General features: G+C 48.4%; 1 protein-coding gene across 10 annotated transcripts in view; it reads left to right on the plus strand.

The window, feature by feature from the left end:
- cacna1ab (calcium channel, voltage-dependent, P/Q type, alpha 1A subunit, b) overlaps window positions 1-22,062 on the plus strand; it is a 617,073-nt gene that overhangs the window by 11,987 nt on the left and 583,024 nt on the right. For all 10 annotated transcript variants that reach the window (XM_038784774.1, XM_038784777.1, XM_038784770.1 and 7 more), the window contains exon 2: window positions 6,029-6,373. In XM_038784774.1, coding sequence (XP_038640702.1) covers window positions 6,029-6,373 — 345 coding nt within the window. The remainder of the gene's footprint in view (window positions 1-6,028; window positions 6,374-22,062) is intronic.

Genomic DNA, 22,062 nt, shown 5'->3' on the forward strand with positions numbered 1-22,062 from the left:
TCCCCATCACCAACTGTCAGTCCCCTCCCCTATCACCAACTGTCAGTCCCCCACCACACCAACTGTCAGTCCCCCCATCACCAACTGCCCCCATCACCAACTGTCAGTCCCCCCATCACCAACTGTCAGTCCCCCATCACCAACTGTCAGTCCCCCATCACCAACTGTCAGTCCCCCCATCACCAACTGTCAGTCCCCCATCACCAACTGTCAGTCCCCCCATCACCAACTGTCAGCCCCCCCATCACCAACTGTCAGCCCCCCCATCACCAACTGTCAGTCCCCATCACCAACTGTCAGTCCCCTCCCCTATCACCAACTGTCAGTCCCCCACCACACCAACTGTCAGTCCCCCCATCACCAACTGCCCCCATCACCAACTGTCAGTCCCCCCATCACCAACTGTCAGTCCCCCATCACCAACTGTCAGTCCCCCATCACCAACTGTCAGTCCCCCATCACCAACTGTCAGTCCCCCATCACCAACTGTCAGTCCCCCCATCACCAACTGTCAGTCCCCCCATCACCAACTGTCAGTCCCCTCCCCTATCACCAACTGTCAGTCCCCCATCACCAACTGTCAGTCCCCCATCACCAACTGTCAGTCCCCCCCCACACCAACTGTCAGTCCCCCCATCACCAACTGCCCCCATCACCAACTGTCAGTCCCCCATCACCAACTGTCAGTCCCCCCATCACCAACTGTCAGTCCCCCATCACCAACTGTCAGTCCCCCATCACCAACTGTCAGTCCCCCCCATCACCAACTGTCAGTCCCCCCATCACCAACTGTCAGTCCCCAATCACCAACTGTCAGTCCCCCATCACCAACTGTCAGTCCCCCCATCACCAACTGTCAGTCCCCCCCATCACCAACTGCCCCCCCATCACCAACTGTCAGTCCCCCATCACCAACTGTCAGTCCCCCATCACCAACTGTCAGTCCCCCATCACCAACTGTCAGTCCCCCCCATCACCAACTGTCAGTCCCCCATCACCAACTGTCAGTCCCCCATCACCAACTGTCAGTCCCCCCATCACCAACTGTCAGTCCCCCCATCACCAACTGTCAGTCCCCCCATCACCAACTGTCAGTCCCCCCCCATCACCAACTGTCAGTCCCCCCCATCACCAACTGTCAGTCCCCCATCACCAACTGTCAGTCCCCCCATCACCAACTGTCAGTCCCCCATCACCAACTGTCAGTCCCCCATCACCAACTGTCAGTCCCCCATCACCAACTGTCAGTCCCCCATCACCAACTGTCAGTCCCCCATCACCAACTGTCAGTCCCCCCCATCACCAACTGTCAGTCCCCCCCCCCCCCCCCCCGCCCCCCCCATCACCAACTGCCGGGCTCGCGCTGCCGCTCGCGCCCCTCCCGCGTGCCGGCCCCCAGTCCCCCCCCCCCCCCCCCCAGCCCCCAGGCGGTGGAGCCGCCCCGTCACCGCCTCGATCCTCCGCTTTGGACAATCTCCCCGGTATTTAGAGTCTTTGGGCCTTTTTTTTGCTTTGGGCGGGGCTGCCGGGCCGTTTCTGAAACCTGTCCTCTGCGTCTCTGTGGTGTTTTATTTTTTTTAATACTCTCTTGTGAAGGATGTGGTGCCGGAGGCCACCCCCCCTCCCTCCCTCCAGCCGGGCAGCGATGGCACCTGGGCCAAGCTTGGCTGTTATAGCTTGGCCCCTCTTTGGATGTGGACGGTGGAAAGGGGCTGGTCGTGGTGGCGTTGCTTGGCTGGTGGGTCAATGTGAATCAGTAAACCAAAATTCCCCTGACCTCAGCAATTCGGGATTCATGCCAAACTTGTAGATGGAAAATGGATAGATTTAGACTTTACCTGTGACCTGCGAGGCTGATGCCAGCACTGGGTGAGGACAAAAGCCTGGACAGATGCACATTAATATGAGGTCTGTAGGCGCGCACTAGTGCCCCAATAATAACCCTGAACATTCCCAGGTGAGATGCAGAGCAGAATGTACCTCAACGGGCGGTACGGTGGCACAGTGGTTTGCACTGTTGCTTCACAGCGCCAGGGTCCCGGGTTCGATTCCCGGCTTGGGTCACTGTCTGTGCGGAGCCTGCACGTTCTCCCCGTGTCTGCGTGGGTTTCCTCCGGGTGCTCCGGTTTCCTCCCACAAGTCCCGAAAGACGTGCTGTTAGGTGAATTGGACACTCTGAATTCTCCCTCTGTGTACCCGAACAGGCGCCGGAATGTGGCGACTAGGGGCTTTTCACAGTAACTTCATTGCAGTGTTAATGTAAGCCTACTTGTGACAATAATAAAGATTATTATTATGAATGCTACTCCACCTTACAGCTGAAGTGAAGCAGAAGATTAGGCCTGTGATTAGACTGTTCTTGTCTGCTTGGCTCTGCTACGTCACTCTTGTGGGAACCATGAACATAGAACATACAGTGCAGAAGGAGGCCATTCAGCCCATCGACTCTGCACCAACCCACTTAAACCCTCACTTCCAACCTATCCCCGTAACCCAATAACCCCTCCTGACCTTTTTGGTCACCAAGGGCAATTTATCATGGCCAATCCACCTAACCTGCACGTCTTTGGACTGTGGGAGGAAACCGGAGCACCCGAAGGAAACCCACGCAGACACGGGGAGAACATGCAGACTCCGCACAGACAGTGACCCAGCAGGAAATCGGCCCTGGCGCTGTGAAGCCACAGTGCTATCCACTTGTGCTACCATGCTGCTCATGAACTGGAGTCAATTTGAATTTGAATTGGTTTTGATGGACTAATGGTTTTCCCGCTCCACTTTGCACAATGGCTTTGTAACCCCGAGAAAGGAATTAAATTTACAAAAAAAAACAGTGGGCCTTGTGGCAAAGAAAAACATCTAGCCACAGCACACAGTGTAGCTTCGTTTTGCGTTCCACACATCACATAAGATTGTGAGTTGTGTGCAAAAGTGCCAATTTCGGGTGGAGGGGGGTGGAATGGGGCGCTTCTTGGACAAGCTGCGAATTCCGAGGGTGGAGGAGGAGCAGGTGGAAGGACTGGGGGTGCCGATCGAGCTGGAGGAGGTGGTTAAAGGGATAGGGAGCACGCAGTCGGGGAAGGCGCCGGGGCCGGATGGGTTTCCGGCGGAATTTTATAAAAGGTATGTGGACCTGTTGGGCCCCCTGTTGGTCCGGACCTTTAACGAGGCAAGGGAGGGGGGGGGGGGGCTTTGCCCCCAAATATGTCACGGGCGCTGATTTCCTTGATCCTGAAGCAGGACAAGGACCCTCTGCAGTGCGGGTCATATAGGCCGATTTCGCTGCTAAATGTCGACGCCAAGCTGCTGGCAAAGATCCTAGCCACAAGAATAGAGGATTGCGTGCCCGGGGTCATTCATGAGGACCAGACGGGGTTTGTGAAGGGAAGGCAGTTGAATATGAACGTGCGATGGCTCCTCCTTATGATGCCGGCTGTGGAAGGGGAGGCGGAGATAGTGGTGGCATTGGATGCAGAGAACGCCTTTGATAGGGTTGAGTGGGAGTATCTGTGGGAGGTGCTGGTGGGTTTGGGTTTGGGGAGGGGTTTATCCGGTGGGAGAGGCTGCTCTACGAGGCCCCGATGGCGAGTGTAGCCACAAATAGGAGGAGGTCGGAGTATTTTCGGCTGTACCGGGGGATGAGACAGGGGTGCCCCCTGTCCCCCTTGCTCTTCGCGTTGGCGATTGAGCCCCTGGCCATGGCTTTGAGGGAGTCAGGGAACTGGAGGGGCCTGGTGCGGGGTGGGGAGGAGAATCGAGTGTCGCTTTATGTGGACGACCTGTTGCTGTATGTGGCCGACCGGGTGGGGGGGGATGCCGGAGGTGATGAAGATTCTTAGTGAATTCGGGGGTTTCTCTGGGTATAAGTTGAACCTGGGCAAGAGCGAGTTGTTCGTGGTGCATCCGGGGGATCAGGAGGAGGGGATTGGTAGGCTCCCACTGAAGCAGGCAGGGAAGAGCTTCAGGTACCTAGGTGTCCAGGTGGCTGGGAGTTGGGGGGCCCTGCGCAAGCTCAACCTCACAAGGTTGGTGGAGCAGATGGAGGAGGAGTTCAAAAGGTGGGGTATGTTACCGCTGTCACTGGCAGGGAGAGTGCAGTCCGTTAAGATGACGGTACTCCCGAGGTTTTTGTTCCTGTTCCAGTGCCTCCCCATCCTTATCCCGAAGGCCTTTTTTAGGCGGGTCAACAAGAGTATTACGGGATTTGTGTGGGCGCATGGGACTCCGAGGGTGAGAAGAGTGTTCTTGGAATGGGGCAGGGATGGGGGGGCTGGTGTTGCCCAACCTCTGTGGGTATTATTGGGCTGCAGCAATGGTGCGTAAGTGAGTAATGGACGAGGAAGGGGCAGCATGGAAGAGGATGGAGGTGGCGTCATGTGTGGGCACGAGCCTGGAGGCGCTGGTAACGGTGCCGTTGCCGCTCCCTTCAACAAGGTATACCACTAGCCAGGTGGTGGCGGCTACCCTCAAAATTTGGGGGCAATGGAGACGGCATAGGGGAGAAGTGGGGGGCTCGATGGAGGCCCCGATACGGGGGAACCATCGGTTTGTCCCAGGGAGCATTGATGGCGGATTTCTGGGCTGGCACAGGGTAGGGGTTAGGAGGTTGAGGGACCTGTTTGTGGAGGGGAGGTTCGCCAGCTTGGGGGAGTTAGAGGGGAAGTTTGGGCTCCCCCCGGGGAACATGTTTAGGTACATGCAGGTGAGGGCGTTTGCCAGGCGGCAGGTGGAGTGGTTCCCCTTGCTGCCCCCACGTTGGGTGCGGGTCAGAGTGCTCTCGGGGGTGTGGGTTGGAGGAGGGAGGATTTCGGACATATACCGGGTGATGCAGGAGGTAGACGAGGCCTCGGTGGAGGAACTGAAGGGTAAATGGGAAGAGGAGCTGGGTGAGGTGATTGAGGAGGGGACGTGGGCGGATGCCCTGGAGAGAGTGAATTCCTACTCTTCCTGTGCGAGGCTTAGCCTCATACAGTTCAAGGTGCTGCATAGGGCCCACATGACTGGGACGAGGATGAGTAGGTTTTTCGGGGGTGAAGACAGGTGTGCTAGGTGCTCGGGGGGCCCAGCGAACCACGCCCATATGTTCTGGGCGTGCCCAGCGCTGGGGGAGTTTTGGAAGGGGGTAGCAAGGACGGTGTCGAGGGTGGTGGGATCCAGGGTTAAGTCAGGCTGGGGACTCGCAATTTTTGGGGTTGCAGTGGAGCCGGGAGTGCAGGAGGCGAAAGAGGCCGGTGTTCTGGCCTTTGCGTCCCTAGTAGCCCGGCGGAGGATCTTGCTCCAATGGAAGGATGCGAGGCCCCCAAGCGTGGAGGCCTGGGTCAACGATATGGCGGGGTTCATTAAATTGGAAAAGGTGAAATTTGCCCTGAGGGGATCACTACAAGGGTTCTTTAGGCAGTGGCAGCCTTTCCTGGACTTCCTGGCGGAACGGTAGGGAAATAGGCCGGCAGCAGCAGCAACCCGGGAGCGCGGGGGGGGGGGGGGGTTTGGTTCGGTGAGAGGGAGAACTGTGTACATGGGTTTGTGGCGGGTGTTATCTTTCCATTTTGTTGTTTGGGTGTTCTTTTGTTTTTTCTTTTGTTTGTAGTTGCTTTTGAAGTTGGGTGGGGGTTGTTCTTGGGTTTTTACCGTGGTTGTTTTGTTAATATTGTTGTGATGTTTATATTTTGTAAAAATTTCAATAAAAATTATTTTTTTAAAAAGTGCCAATTTCGTGCCAGTTTTATGTTGTTGGTTTATTCCAACCAGAAGTTGGGTTGAGAGTAGTGCTAAACGTATTCCTTGTTGAATCCTCACAGACGACAGATAGTGTAGACTGTCAATTATTGCATTGAAGTCAGATTGCCCAAACTGGAAGGCTAACGAATAATGTATTGCACAATTAAATTTATTTTGTTTTGAACTCACGGTGCGAAGGACGGGTGAAATGCCTGGGCGTGTGACAAGAGCATGTACTTTTGTTTTGGACACTTTGCGATTTGCAGCTGTTGAGAGCGTTCTAATCATTCTTGGTCTCTTGTGTTTTCAGCTCTTCATATACCAGGCTCTGGGCAGACAGATTGATGAACGCAAACACAAATTCATGGACGGACCCTCGCAAGCATCCTCAAACACCTCTCCTTGATACCAGCCCATCATCCCCTCCGAGCTATTATGAAGCGGTCTGTGATGTGAAAGGAGAAGTGGGCACCGATTCCGCCATCCATTGTAGTCCTGGTGCTTTATATGAAGCTCAGTATTACCAGATGACGGAGAGTGGGCTGGCCGCTCCCTACAGAAGGCGGGGAGGCCTAGTAGATCACAGGGATGTTATCAAGGCACATGAAGCTCATAAAATGCACAGTACTCCTCAGGCAAAGAGAAAAGAATGGGAGTAAGTCATGACTTCTACTTTATATGGTTATATATTGGCAGAAAACCTTAGCCCTAATTCTTAATTTGCCCCCAATCTTCTGCCACAAGCACTGGCTGCTCTCACGTACTGTCTCCCCTTATCTTATGTCCGCCTAGACGATGAATATTTTAGAGGTTGTTAAATGCCGTGGGCAAATAGCAGTGATGTATCCTGCTGTCACCACTTTGTTCACACCCATGGGCACTTTCCCAGGGGTCTTTGAGTTATGATCATGAATAGGAACATGCTGACATCTCTTCTACTTGGTCCAGGAGTACTCCCATTACCTTAAGAAATTCCTTTTCAAAAGATGTCGAGGCATTCATTGCCTGCCACCCTGTCGCCTGGTCAAGTTGCAACACCTGTCTCTCAACTAAGTGTTTTCAACATGGGCGATAATGATGGCGTCAAATGCCTGTGCTTGTCACAAGTCAAGGCTTGAGAAAAGTGATTGAGGAGACACTGAATTGGGGAGTAGTAATTGGGTAATGCTAGGCTTAAATTTTAAAAGACTGGAGATAGATGGAGGAAGGCACGTGAGAGTCAATTCTGGACTTTAGCAGGTTTATGTTCCTGACAAACAATTAGTTAGAGTAGCAGACTACAATCAGCATTTAAAATTTTTATTTAAAAAAAAAATTTGTGCGAAGTTAAATTTCCCCCATATCAATTACGCCTTTTAAATTTATTTTCTTAAAAGTTTCTTTTATATCTATTTTAGCTTCTATCATAACGCAATCACAAACATTTATTCTGTAATCTGGAAATGTAATTAAGAATGGAGGATTTTAAATGCTTCCAGCGCCTCAATTTGTTGAGTGAAAATACTTCAGTGTGATTGGCTGCCTACCTGTTTGCTATTGTCACAAAGGCATCTCCTTAACTTAATTGGCACCAGATTTAAGCAGTTGTCGGGAAAGGGGTAAGCCATAGATTTTTGAGGTGCAGGTCACTTAAGAGGGTATGTCAATGTACTTCGTTTTCTGTATAACAAATTGTATAAAAATCATGCACTTAATTTCCTGACTTGTCAGTGGGAGACAAAACTGTGAAAATAATGGACAGGTATTATTCATGGAAACTATTAGAATTGTCAGCTCCGTTCAGAGTGTAACACTTACATCAGAAGCGTAAGGAGATAGGTTCAAACTCCACACTAGATGCCAGCCTGTAATCTATGCTGACACGTTTTCAGAGATGTGGGACAAGATTCTCCATTTGGGGGACTATTTTCTACTGACGGAAGTGCATTATTCCTGGTTTGCGATTAGGAGCAGTCATGCTAAATTATGCATGACGGGTGCTCGAGGGATTTGGTGCTCGAGAGATTTGCATTATGGAAAGGTGAGGAACTCTCCGACGTTAAATACCTACCCCTTTGGTTCAGCCTGCTATTTTGAGTGGGTGGCCCAATTCGGAGGTCCGGCAAACCTGTGACAAGTAGGGGCCCCATCCTCCAAACCACGGGAATTGCTGAGTCAATGCCCCTGCAACACGCATGCAAGAGGGTGACCTGACCCCCTCACCCCCTGCCAGAGACCTCCTCACCCATATCAGAGATCCACTCCCCCCCCCCCAGAGACCTCCTCACCCATATCAGAGATCCACTCCCCCCCCCCCCCCCCCACCCCCCCCCCCCCCTCCCCATTCAGGCACCCTCTACCTGGAAGCTGAAGAACAGTCCAGGCAGAAACAGTGAAAAAGCACTGCTTTTTTACTCACCCATCCCTTACACCTGTTGCCTCAGACAGAGGTGTAAAAAACAGCAGCTGTTACTTCATTGAAAGCCAAAACTACATCGCAAGACTTTAAACCTCCTCAGATCCTTTGATCTGCGAGGCTTCTAATCGCTTTCAAAGAGTAATTGCTTTTAGTAGGCTGTATTTGACAGTGTAATAGCTTCCAGAGAGCCAGGTATCTAGATTGGTTATTTTAATTTCCCTTCACACTTCAATGCATCCCAAATAGACCTAACCACAATGTTAGCAGGTGAAAAAGGGGCTGGTTTAGCACAGTGGGCTAAACATCTGGCTTGTAATGCAGATCAAGGCCAGGAGCACGGGTTCAATTGCAGTAACAGGCGCCGGACTGTGGCGATAGGGGCTTTGCGCAGTAACTTCATTGAAGCCTACTTGTGACAATAAGCGATTATTATTATTTTAAGGGACAAGTAAGTGAATGTTTCTGCCTGGACTACTCTTTAGCTTCCAGGTAGGAGTGACTGATAGTTGGGTGGGGGTGTTCTCCACTATGGGGAGTACTCTGATGTGGGGGGGGTGTTCCCTGTTTTGGGGGTCCTCTGCTATGGCGTGTTCTCTGTTATGGGAGGATCCCTGATATGGGGGTCACTGGGTGGGGTGTTCTGATGGGGGTCACTGGTGGGGGGGGGGCAGGATTTGCATTATGGAAAGGTGAGGGACTCTCTGACGTTAAATACCTACCCTTTTGGCTCACCGTGAGTTCCACTATGTCAGGGCCATGCTGGCAAATACTTGCACCAATCCACACCCACGTGAATCCTGGCTGAGAGGGCTGATGCATCACCAGTGTACAGCCCATTAATAGGATTCAAAAAGGCTCAAATCAAGCTTTTTCTCAGAGTGGAAGAGTCAATTACTATGGGGCATAGGTTTAAAGTGTGATGGGCAAGAGGAGATGCGTGAGAGAAATCTATTTACATAAGAGAGTAGTGGGTGCCTGGAACTCGCTGCCGGAGGATGTCGTGTAAGCAGGGACGATAGTGACGTTAAAGGGGCATCTTGATAAATACATGAATAGGATGGGAATAGAGAGATACGGGCACCAAAAGTGTAGAAGGTTTCAGGTTAGACGGGCAGCATGTCGGCACCGGCTTGGAGGGCCGAATGGCCTGTTTCTGTGCTATACTTTTCTTTGTTCTTTGTCTCATTAATTAAATTTTTTTTTTAGAGTACCCAATTAATTTTTTCCAGTTAAGGGACAATTTATCATGGCCAATCCACCTACCCTGCACATCTTTGGGTTGTGGGGGTGAAACCCACGCTGACACAGGGAGAATGTGCAAACTCCATACGGACAGTGACCCAGGGCTGGGATTCGAACCTGGGACCTCGGTGCCGTGAGGCAGCAGGGCTAACCCACTGCGCCCATGACTGCACTTTAAAGATAAATCCCTTCGCGATGTTGGGACATGAACTGCAAATATCCATGTGTGTGCTTTTAACAAAATTATTTGTTTCTTCATCTAGGTATGATGATTAGTAAAATATAACTGAGCTATCACACCCCAAATGTTGTTTGGTAGTCAGTACATGGTCTGAAATGCTGGCAGAAAGGGTGTCTCTGTATATTGTGTTGAATATCGGAAAGGAAGGATTAGGAATTGGTTTGAGAATATGTTGATTCATTTCTCCTCCGACTTAGTAGGAAGTTTTCATTTAATTGTACCAAATTAGCTTCACATCTTGGTGAAAGGGCTTGTCTAACCCATTGCAGTGACTGACCGATCCCCAATTTCAATAGATTTTTGCCACTTTTTTTTTCCCCTCTTCCTGAAAATGATGATTGTTGCTCGGGTATGGGTCCTGTGGGGTCTCTTCCTAAAATTATTCCCTGGCGGTTTATTGTCGTTGTCGTCAGCGACAGTCCCTCTAAATGAGGACAATGTCTGCCAGACTTCACGGTGACTCAGCCGGCCAATCCTCGGGGCCACTCTTGAATGCACCTGCTTTCGTGCATTCTCTGCAGCCGAGTTCACGCCGTCGATTTCTGACTGTGTTGCGGCTTCTTGGATGAGGCACTGCCACATAACTCAGCTTGCAGAAAGATCCCCCCATGTGCACCAATGTCTATTTGTTCCCTTTGCAATGATGCATTCAGACCGTAAACAAAGGTGTGAGCCTGCACCCTGAACAGGATCTTGACTTGATGGATGGGTAGAACGGTCACAGATGCCATGGCTGTCAGAATTCTGAAGGGATAATTGAGTTTGTGTAGGCACGGAGATTTCACACACATACATACACACACACACGCTGGTACAAAGGTGAGCTATCTGGATTTCTGACTTGAGATGTTCGTTGAATTAGATTGCAGCCAATGAATCTCTGTTAAGGAATTAGGATCCTTCTGAAATGCTACGCTATATGAGGTGTTCTTACTGCTACCAATTGATTCTGTTTCGTTTTATTAAATTACTAGTTGAAGACTGGGCAGCACATGGTCAGCACTGCTGTCTCACAGCGCCGGATACCGGGTTCAATTCCGGCTTTGGGTGACTGTGCAGTGTCTGCACGTTCTCCCCGTGTCTGCGTGGGTTTCCTCCGGGTTCTCCGGTTTCCACCCACAGTCCAAAGATGTGCAGATTGGGTGGATTGGCCATGCTAAATTGCCCCTTAGTGTCCAAAAAGGTGAGGTGGGTTTACATGGGGAGGGGCGGGAGAGTAGGTAGGGTGCTCTTTCAGGGGGGTGGTTGCAGACTCGATGGACCAAATGGTCTCCTTCTGTGCTAGACGGATTTGATGATTCTGTAAGACAATTGGGATAGTTTGTCGAGCAGGATATAGAAAGTATACAAAATGTCTCAGTCATATGTTCCTACCCACATTACCTCTGAAATTTCATCTTGCCCACTATAAATAGTGTGCCCCGAAGTAAGCAATATCTCAATTTCTGATTAAGAAATGCGTGAGGAAAAACAAATTAAGCACATTGCAGACTCCATTTAAATTCCCGACACCGGAAAAAATCTTGAGAGGTGCAACAGGGCCAGGGGACATTTTAAAATCTAGCGTCGGATTAAAGTTATCTCTCGGAAATGTGACTTTTGGAATTGAAATTGGGATAGTGATGAGATCTGCCTGGGCAGCATTAAACCCCCCCCCCCCCCCCCAATATGAGTCAGTTATTTTGGGAAGAACAAGGAAATTAGAATGAAAATAAACAGCTTGTACTGATTGATATGAAGGACAGCTGCGCCCTCTTGTGTCAGGATTGTGCAATTAGCAGATTCCGGACCAAATTGTTGAGTGTCAAAGGACTTTCACCATTCACAGTTCCCAGTGACCTGCTCAGCAGTGGAGATTTCTAATTTACAGGCAAATATCCATAATCCAAGGTGACACCTGTATTTAAGCAGTAATTGCCAGAAAAGGGCAAGGGATATTCTGGACGGGACCCAATGCCTCTTTTGGCAGTAGACCATCAGGTTGTTCCACACTTGCTCGGCATGACTCCTGGTTGTTGACCCTACAAATTAAACTGCAAACTCTCGGCTGCTATCTGCTGCTCATGTGCACGTTACCCATCTTAGGGCTGTCCTGATTAAATGATGTGACCCCTGCAGCTAAACCTCTGACTTCAGGGTGTTGTTTTTTCAGTCTGAGATGTGACATTGGTGACCAGGGTGAATACGGTGATGTCTAGGATTATGTCATGGCATTTGCTGGAACTAATGTGTCTGCAGTTGGGGGAATTGAGCCCTTTGATGCTACAGGTGATGCCATTACCATCAGCTTGAAATGGGAAGCGTGACTGGAGGAGTTAAACGCACATGTTGGCAATCGCAGTCTGTGGTTGGATGGGGTGACGGTGGTGCAGAAAGCGCAGCCACAGGCCTTATTGTTCAGTACAGGTGCTTGGTTTGGGATGCTTTTCTTGACATGGGAGAAAAAACAGATTCCAAACGAGCCACGACAGATTTGAATGACCAGGTTCCATGTTCCAAAAGGCACGTTTTCCACCAGATGGGTCAGAATGAGGGGGAAATAGCCCAAATTGTGACCCATGTGAAGCAGGCATCATCGGGTGGATGCAATGATGTTGTGATGGATTTGATCAACCAGATGTGGTTCAATGATGCAGCAATGCAAGTCCGATAAGCTGAAGTGTAAGTTGCTTAATTAAAGGGGGGTGACTTAATGTTGGGTAACACTTTGAAAATAGCAGCTACATTACATGCAGTAGATGGACAATTTCACAACATGAGACTTGGTCCCACCTTTGCCAACAGCACAACAAAAGTGGAGGTTAATTGAATGGCACAATGGAATCCAAGTGTATGTAATATATAAACAACAGCAAAAGTCTGATCGTGTATGTGGCAACTTGGGGCACTATGGAATAGTTACCTTCTGCCCTGCCAATGGAAAGATATGCAGAAAATGTGGGGCAAAGAACATTTGGCCAAAAAAGTGCAGGAGCAGAGCTGAACAGCGGGAAGCCTGGCAAACCATACGAAGAAAGTAGCAAAGCGTTGAGATGAGTTGAAGAAATTTAAAAAATGAGGACACGCATAGCAATTACAGACACATGTTTTATTGACAGGGACAATTACGAGAAAATTCCAGTGATTGTTGGTGTTAGAGAGCATCAATGTATAGTCAGGCAGTGACAGTGATGCTATTGTTCTGTGTGGGAAGAACAGAAGACACATCGAATCAAGTGCACATTTCAAATGTATCAAAAAGGTCTGTCCTTGCACATCTAAAACCCCACTTTAAATGTTGGATGCTTCATTGCGAATGGAAGATGAGGGTCAGAATGTAGAAGATGAATTTACAGTGATCGAGGAGGATTGTGGGCCTCTCTGAGCAGAGAAACTGTCCGAGGCTTAGGGTGCTTGAAAGCGAATTCTGTGAAATCCTAAAGCAAGCTCAGAATGGTGTTTGGGCCAGTGCTTCACAAAATTGGGAAATAACACGGCAGCCAAGTGAAATTAATCATTGATGAAAACATGAAGCTTGGCCTGTAGGCAGAACACCTCTTGGTCTGGGGAGGGAACATTGAAACAAAGATGAAGTAACTGATCAACAAGACATTATACAGCCAGATGATGTACCAACACTGGGTGAACCCTGCTGTCGATGTACTTAAACTAAATGGTGACATCTATAATGATATGGCGGCACAGTGGTTAGCACTGATGCCTCACAGGGTCAGGGACCCGGGTTCAGTTCCAGCCTTGGATGACTGTCTGTGTGGAGTCTGCATGTTCTCCCTGTGTGTACGTTCCAGACGGCTTGGTAACCTAAAAGAGATAATTGCTTTCTGGAAGGAATTCAAACCTGCTGTTTGAAAAGAGGAACAGAGTATGGATAACAAGTCTTATACCAGTGAGAGTGCCGTGTGTTGGGCCACGCCTTTGAAAAGGGGTTTCTGGTTTTACTTGGATTTTGTTATTGAATTGGAACAGTTGAAGGGGAATTCATGAAGGGTTATACATATATTACTGTAGCTGTGTGGGGTCTTATGTTTGTAATTGATAAAAGTTCTTGCTGTGTGTATTTATACAAATGTTAACTACATTTTTAGAATAAAGCTTGTTTTTTGATTAAAAGCGCCGAAGAAGTGTGTTGAATATTACCTGAAAGGAAGTCTCTTGAGCTCATCCTAGCCAAATTCAACAAACAGTTGTGGGTCAGGTGAACTCGATAATACATTTTGGAGTTTTTAAACTCTGGCCCATAACACTTAAAGGGGAAGTTCATATTCTGGGTCGGTCATGGAAAGTTGTATGGTCCTGATCCCAGGAACTCCACTGGGGCTATAACACTCCTTTTCCCCCATCCCCCGAAGTCTGGAGCAACGTTCATATTCATGGGTAAGTGCACTGCACCTTTCGACCATTTCGCCTGTGGACGGCGTTCGGGCGCAGGCCTTGCTGCGTCATGAGGCTACATATGACTGGGGAATGGCGTTTACGTGACTAGCATCTGGGCGGTGGCGGCAATGCTGGCATGGTCATGAGAGCTGGCACTGACACTTCCGCCGGTAGTAGAATATCCATCTTGGTTTCCGAGTCAGAGCTCGATGGCTGTTCGCCCGGCATCTCGGTGTCCTCAAAATTTTCTGCTGCATCCTTGAGAACTGTCGGATCCGGGGGTGTTGGTACTAATAGAGATGGGCAACGATGAAGATGGTGGAGCCAGGACGTCTGAATCAACGGCCAGTACAAAGAACAATAGCACACAGGATCAGGCCCTTCGCCCATCCAAGCCTGTACTGGTCATGAAACCAACCTTTGCGAAAACCCTCAGCACTTCCTTGTGCCGTATCCCACTGTACCCATCCTATCCATGTGTCTGTCAAGATGCCTTTTGAACGTCGTTAATGTATCTGTTTCTACAACCTCCCCTGGCAATGCGTTCCAGGCACTCACTACCCTCTGGATAAAAAAAACCTGCCTCGCACATCTTCTCTAACTTTGCCCCACGGACCTTAAACAAAGCCCCCTGGTGACTGATCCCTCCACCCTGGGAAAGAGTGTCTGCCCATCCACTCTACACATGCCCCTCATAATCTTGTAGACCTCTATCAGTCACCCCTCAACCTCCGTCTTTCTGATGAAAACAGTCCGTGTCTATTCAGCCTGTCCACATAGCTTACACACCGCAGACCAGGCAACATGCGGGTGAACCTCCTCTGCACCCTCTCCATAGCCTCCACATCCGTATGGTGGGGTGGCGACAAGAATTGTGCACAATATTCCAAGTGCGGCCTGACCAAGGTTCTATACAACTGTAGCATGATTTGCCAGTTTTTATACTCGATGCCCCTCCCAATGAAGGCAAGCATTCCGTATGCTTTCTTGACTACTTTGTCCACTATGTTGTCACCTTAAAAGATCTGTGGACCTGCACTCCCAGATCTCTTTGACTTTCTATATTCCTAAGAGTTTTACCATTTATGGTATATTTCTCCTCTATGTTAGACCTACCAAAATGCATTACCTCACATTTGTCTGGCTTAAATTCTATTCCCAAGTCTACAACCTATCTATGTCCTGCTGTATCCTCTGACAATCCTCAACACTATCTGCCATTCCACCAACCTTGGTGTCATCCGCGAACTTGCTAATCAGACTGGCTACATTTTCCTCCCAATAATTTATGTGCACCACAAACAACAGAGGGCCCAGCACCGATCCCTGTGGAACACCACTAGTCACAACCTTCCATTCAGAAAAACACCCTTCCACTGCTACCGTCTGCCTTCTGTGACCGAGCCAGTTCTGCATCCATCTTATTACCTCACCTCTAACGCCGTGACTTCACCTTTTGTACCAGTCTGCCATGAGGTACCTTGTCAAAGGCTTTACTAAAGTCCATGTAAACAGTACGGCTGGGGTATCTGGCACGCTGCTTCGGCGATGGCCCGCAACCCTATGTCTGTACTTGATGATAAACCAGACTTGTTTTCGCCAACACGAAGCCCCGGATCCAAGTGACCCCGCCGCCGAAGTTCTAGATGTGTACTGCGTCTCCCAGTGCAAACTCACGAAGTGGCCTGCAGCGACCCGAGTCTGCCTCAGTTCTGTCCTGAGGCTCAAACAGGTGTGAAGGCGGCGACTCATCAATATCTCGGTCTCTGTTCCGGTGGCCCATGTCCCAATGTCGGGGGTCAGCCTCCTCTGGTCTCGCCGAGTGCTATTGGCTCTTGCTATGGTGTCCCAGACTGAGAACTATCAGTCCCTGAAATCCCTGGACCCCTTGTTCGGCATGGTGCTTTCTCTGGAGATATATATCCACACTGTGTGTTTCAAGTCCCGGTGGGACTCAGCTAGTAATTTCCATTGCATGGCTGCATCGAGGAGCCCACACACCAAATGGTTCCTGAGAGTCTCATTCAGTCACTCAGAATTGGCAAGTCTGAGCCAGTTTTCGGAGGCGGGCCAGGAAGTCACTCACCGACTCAGCCTAGGCCTGAGCAGTCGTGTGGAACTGGAAACGGAGCAGCGGATTCGGGTCAAAATGCTCGGCCGGCAGGGCATGGAACGGCCGTGAATCTGTGGTTTCTGGATGAGTCCGGCTCTTTATCGCACTGCAGGTGGGCCCTCCCCAAGCTGTCAGTAATAAGTTTTGCATTGCCAGTAATCGCATTCATTCGGAAAGAAATAGTCCATGTGTTCCACATATTCTCCCCCAATCATCTGTACCTGCGTTAAAAGATTCCAGCGTTCCTGTGAGTGGCATTTCAGCGGTTAGCAGTGGGACCTACCGAAGCCGAGATGAGGCAGGCCAGGGACATAGCAACTGGTGTCAATGGCAGCTCCACTGAATCATCGTCGCCAGTGTTGAATCCACGATAAGCAGAGCGCATAGACAATAGTAGAAATTAAAGACCAAGGTTTATTCCAATACAGTTACAATACCCCTCCACTCCCTGAAGAGTCTCCTTCCCCAACCTGCAGCTCGGGGTTTTTATGCAGTTGGGACTCTCCTTGTAAAGGGGAAAGCAGCCCCCTTAAAGGGGAAGTCCTGCCTGCCTTAAAGGGGGAAGTTCATATGCTGGGGAGGTCATGGGAAATTGTATGGTCCTTATCCCAGGACCTCGATTGGGATGATAACAATTTCAATATTTGTATGGGATCCCCAGAGAAGTATGCCAATATTTCTCAGTTTGCTGTAAAGTTATCATTAATTGAAAGGAAATTCTTTAAAGAATTTCAATATTTTTATATGTCTTCAACACAGAAAACCCTTCAAAAATGGTATATTCTATGATATTTATGCCCATCATTGGATCTAAAGCTGGGAAAATATTTAATTTCCCAGTACCATCATTATTTGCTTTAATATACCACACTGCCTTTTTCAAAAAGGATAACGGCAAGGCTTTTACTCTCAAATCTTACTCAGGTCTGCATAAGTGAACAGAATATACTTCTCTGATTTTAAAACTTATTTCTGCCACAAGATGGTGCTCACATATCTCGTGGTCCAGCTCCGTTAGCAATGAACTAGAGTCGCATCATCCATTTCGCAAATTGAGGGTTAATATTTTTGCTGCCTTTTTTCATTCATGAACATATTTTTGTTTTCCTTGAGGTTGGTGGGTCTAACTTCCTATGATTGCTCCCAGTGGAAAAAATTTGATGCATTTTGTTGAATCCATAAGAAATCCAGCAATCTTGGCAGGCCTTTGTTTTTTCGCATCCTAGACAATATCGAATGTTTAGGCTGCTAACTCCTTCCAATTGCAACCCAGGATCGTAACAATGTCAACCTTTCTGGCACACGTGCCTGAACTGCCCGATGGTTGACCTGGATTGATCTGAACCCATAATGATGGGCCGTGTGTGAAGCTGTGTCACATAAGAGAATTGTCCGGATTTGAAATGGCCTTTGCAATTTCCCAATAGGTTTAAGGTTCTCTCAGCTTGTTTGGATGAGATTAGGGGCTGCAGGGTGAATGAGCAAACTGACCATGGACACCGTGATACAGGAAGCCATCTAACCGAGAGAAACAAAAAGGAATGTAGTGGGGGAGGGGCAGTTCAGTGAGGGGGGATTGACACTGTTCTGTGCAGCAAAAAAAGGCCACACGGCTGTTTCCCGATGCTAGGGTTCGGGTCAGGAAGGGGAGACTTTGGCCTGAGTGAGACTGAACGAGTATATTTGGGAATTTGTTTCAAAGTGGGAGTGGTGGTGGGGGGGGGGGGGGGGGGGGGGGGAGAGAGAGAGAGAAAGAGAGTAAAGAGGTTTTTAGGTGAGTCTTACCACAAGAAGTGTGATTTAGATTAGAGTGCTGGGAGTTTGGTATCCGTAGAAGAATCCCTACAGCGCAGGGGCCACCCAGTCTGTACCAACCCTCTGAAAGACCACTCTACCTGGGCCCACTCCCACGCCCTATCCCTGTAACCCCACGCATTGATCATGGCCAAGCTACCGAACCTACACCTCTTTGGCTGGGTAATTAAGGGTGTTGGGGAAGTAAGAGAAAGAGGTGCTCTTCTGGTTTTTAAACTTTCCCAACCTTCAGGAAATGGTCTTACTCTGCTACAGAAGAAGCCAGTTCTTTGATAAGGTTAATAAAATATATAAAAACAAAAGTAAAAAATATAATTCATTAAATGATTAAATAGTGAATTTGAGCAAATTAAGAATGGCAGGACAGCTGATGGGACCTCTTGGATGTTGGTTAGATCGAGACCAAACACGTCTGCAGTACGTAATGTATCAGAGAGGGGGTAAGTTACCTGCGTTCTTTGCACCAGGAGGCAGTCATACCTCTTAGATTTTCCTATGAAAGGAAACATCCCCTCCACATGTTTTAATCAAGTGGCCTCTTACTTTTCTAAACTCCAGCATATATGAGCCTAGCTTGTATAACCTTTTCCTCATAAGGCATAAGAGGTTGCAACAGGCCATCATCCATGATACTACTGAATAGCAGAACAGGCTCAAGGGGTTGTGGCAGCCTACCCTTGCTCTTAATTCTTATGTTCCTTTGAAATACAGTCCCTGACAGTGTGGTGGAATCAGATCCCCAAAAGAATTAAAAAACAAAACAAATGGATAAATACTTTAAGAGCACTAATTTACAAAGTTATTGAGAAGAAAGTTAGGTGAGAGATTAAGTTGAACAGCTCTTTCAAAGAACTAGTAGAAAAATGTTGGCCTGAATGACCTCCTTCCCTGCTCTAAAATTCTTTGTTTGCATTCTAAACTGTGTGAAGAAGATTTTTGTAAGTGTACTTATGCAGAATCAATATGCAGTGCCGTGGAAATGCGCCTCCCTGCCTGTGCCGCGCTGTTACAGTATTTCCGATCTCTGTTGGGAGGCAGTGCTGAGGCCAGATGTCTCCCTGTGTGGAGTGCAGTCGCTGAATCACACATGTTACATGGCTCAAGGTCCTGAGAGAAACCAGGAAGGAAACCAAAACTGCACACAATAATCCGGGTGTGGTCTCACCAAGGCCCTGTATAATTGCAGCAAGACATTCCTGCTCCTGTACTCGCATCCTCTCACTATGATGGCCTACATACCATTTGCCTTCTTTAATGCCTGCTGCACCTGCATGCTGACCTTCAACGACTGGTGTACAAGGACACCCAGATTTCGGTGCACATTCCTCTCTCCTAATGTATGGCCATTCAGATATAATCTGTCTTCTTGCTTTTGCTACCAAAGTGGTTAACCTCACATTTATCCAAATTGTACTATATTTGCCATTCATTTGCCCGCTCACTCAACTTGTCCAAATCACACTGAAAGATCTCTCTATCCCCCTCGCAGCTCACCCTCCCACCCAACTTTGTGTCATCTGCAATAGAGATATTGCATTTTGTTCCCTCATCTAAATCATTATCCCAGCACTGATCTTCTCCTGCTGCAGCAGGGCAAGACCACTCTCTGAAGAATTAAAATGTTAGGAAGCAAGGAGAAAAAGCATAAAGCACTTCTTAATTCCCACTCTGCCCCAAATTCCTGAGACTCACTCTGGCTGTGTCTCACTCCAACTGTGGTCTCTGCCACAGCTCATGCACAAAGCTCACTGTAGCAGCCCCAGTCTCTGATCAAAACCCTTATTCTACAATTTTCCACTTTACACACCAGCCTTCTTTGTGGCTTGTCTGAGTGACATTGGCAATTATTTGCTGAATTAGGAGCAGCGTAGTCCTATTGGACCAAGCCAACTGGGAACTTAGTTGAAACTACCCCAAACTGCTGAGAGGTGGCAAATGGAGTTTAATGCAGAAAAGTGTGAGGTGATTCATTTTTGAAGGAATAACAGGAATACAGAGTACTGGGCTAATGGTAAGATTCTTGGTAGTGTGGATGAGCAGAGAGATCTCGGTGTCCATGTACAGAGATCCCTGAAAGTTGCCACCCAGGTTAAGAGGGTTGTTAAGAAGGCGTACGGTGTGTTAGCTTTTATTGGTAGAGGGATTGAGTTTTGGAGCCATGAGGTCATGTTGCAGCTACAAAACTCTGGTGCGGCCGCATTTGGAGTATTGCGTGCAATTCTGGTCGCCGCATTATAGGAAGGATGTGGGAGCATTGGAAAGGGTGCAGAGGAGATTTACCAGAATGTTGCCTGGTATGGAGGGAAGATCTTATGAGGGAAGGCTGAGGGACTTGAGGCTGTTTTCGTTAGAGAGAAGAAGGTTAAGAGGTGACTTAATTGAGGCATACAAAATGATCAGAGGATTAGATAGACGGACAGTGAGAGCCTTTTTCCTCGGATGGTGATGTCCAGCACGAGGGGACATAGCTTTAAATTGAGGGTAGATATAGGACAGATGTCAGAGGTAAGTTCTTTACTCAGAGAGTAGTAAGGGCGTGGAATTCCCTGCCTGCTACAGTAGTGGACTCGCCAACACTAAGGGCATTCAAATGGTCATTGGATAGACATATGGATGATAAGGGAATAGTGTAGATGGGCTTTAGAGTGGTTTCGCAGGTCGGCGCAACATCGAGGGCCGAAGGGCCTGTACTGCGCTGTTATGTTCTATGTTCTAAACACATGCTATCATGTGGGTTAGCAGAGTGCAGAATTTCAGCCTGTTAGTCTGAGCTGGATTTGAATGTCCCAGAGGGGAAAGGACCACATTCTACCCCAATTCTGGGAGGTTTGCTGTGGTACAACACTGCTTTGAAGTTGACAGAACCACATTTTCTGGAGCAACTCTGACATGCTTCAAACTATTAACAAAAGTATTAAATTGAGATCCAAGATATGTTAGGAAGGCCAAGCCATCCAACTTAGTATCCCAACATCTGTCACACACTTGGACCTCACCACAAATAGCACACACTTAATGCTATAGAATGCAAGTTAATTAGTTCAAACAGCACAGGTTTGTTGGCAATTATCTGAATTACATTAAATGCTGTTCTATTTCATTTAATTAGCTTTCCCAATTGCTTCAGTTGTGCTATTCAGCATTATCTCCTCGGGCCCAAATTCTACCGCTCAGGAGTTTAATGTATTAACCCACTCGGTGCTTAAATGTTCATAAATGCCTGCTGTGTGATCAGGAGAATATTGGCCTGAATTCACTGCTCATTTAAAATGGGGCCATATGATTCATGAACATCCAACACAACAAGTAGATGGAACCACGGTTCACCATTTCATCTAGAGAACAGCATCACAAGCAATGAAATATTCCTTCAGTATAATACCAGACAGCCCAGATTACGTGCTCACTTCCTGTCATGGAGCTTGAACCCACAACTATCTGGAAGTGATAACAAATTATCCTAACTGGCACATTGGTAGACACAAATAATAGGCTGGAAGAAAGCCACTGGTTACAGTTCAGGAGACGGACAAAGTAGAATGTGGCTTGTTGACATAATGGGAGGGGCAGATGTTACATCAGTGAAGAGGGAGAGTGAGTGCAGACATTGGACAGGATAAGTACACTGATTACCAGCATCCAAAAGAGAGAACACGTAGAGAGGACCTGTTCTCTTCTGACTTCCAAAATTAGACCAGCAGCAGATAAGGGATCGGCCATGAGATGGCACCAGAGCTTGTGTTCTCGTGTTACAATTGCATTTTATCAGTATTCAGCAGTAGAAATCTGTCTTGTAAGATGGTTTGCGTTGTGGTGGTTAACTGTGTAAAACGTTGCCCAGTGTGCTTCAGGAGCCCCACTCTGGCATGGCGCAGTCTCTGCCACCCTTATTGCAAAGGAAGACAGTGGGCTCAGGAGGTGCACGATTTGCTGACCTGTTTTCTCTGAGCCCTCTTCTTTTAAAGCTTGGCTTTTAGTTTCTGCTCAGCTCTTCCAATATCCTGCCAAACTGTCAGCCTCCAGAGGGCTGTCAGTAACTGTTGCCTAGTTTCAATATCCGCCATCATCTTCATATCTTGCGTTTAGGTGTAGTAGTTGAGGTATGGACATTTCGTTGATCATGGCCAATTCACCACACAGAAGGCGTTGGGTGTACCACCT

This window comes from Scyliorhinus canicula, chromosome 25 (assembly GCF_902713615.1).
Source record: "Scyliorhinus canicula chromosome 25, sScyCan1.1, whole genome shotgun sequence".
Lineage (NCBI taxonomy): Eukaryota > Metazoa > Chordata > Chondrichthyes > Carcharhiniformes > Scyliorhinidae > Scyliorhinus > Scyliorhinus canicula.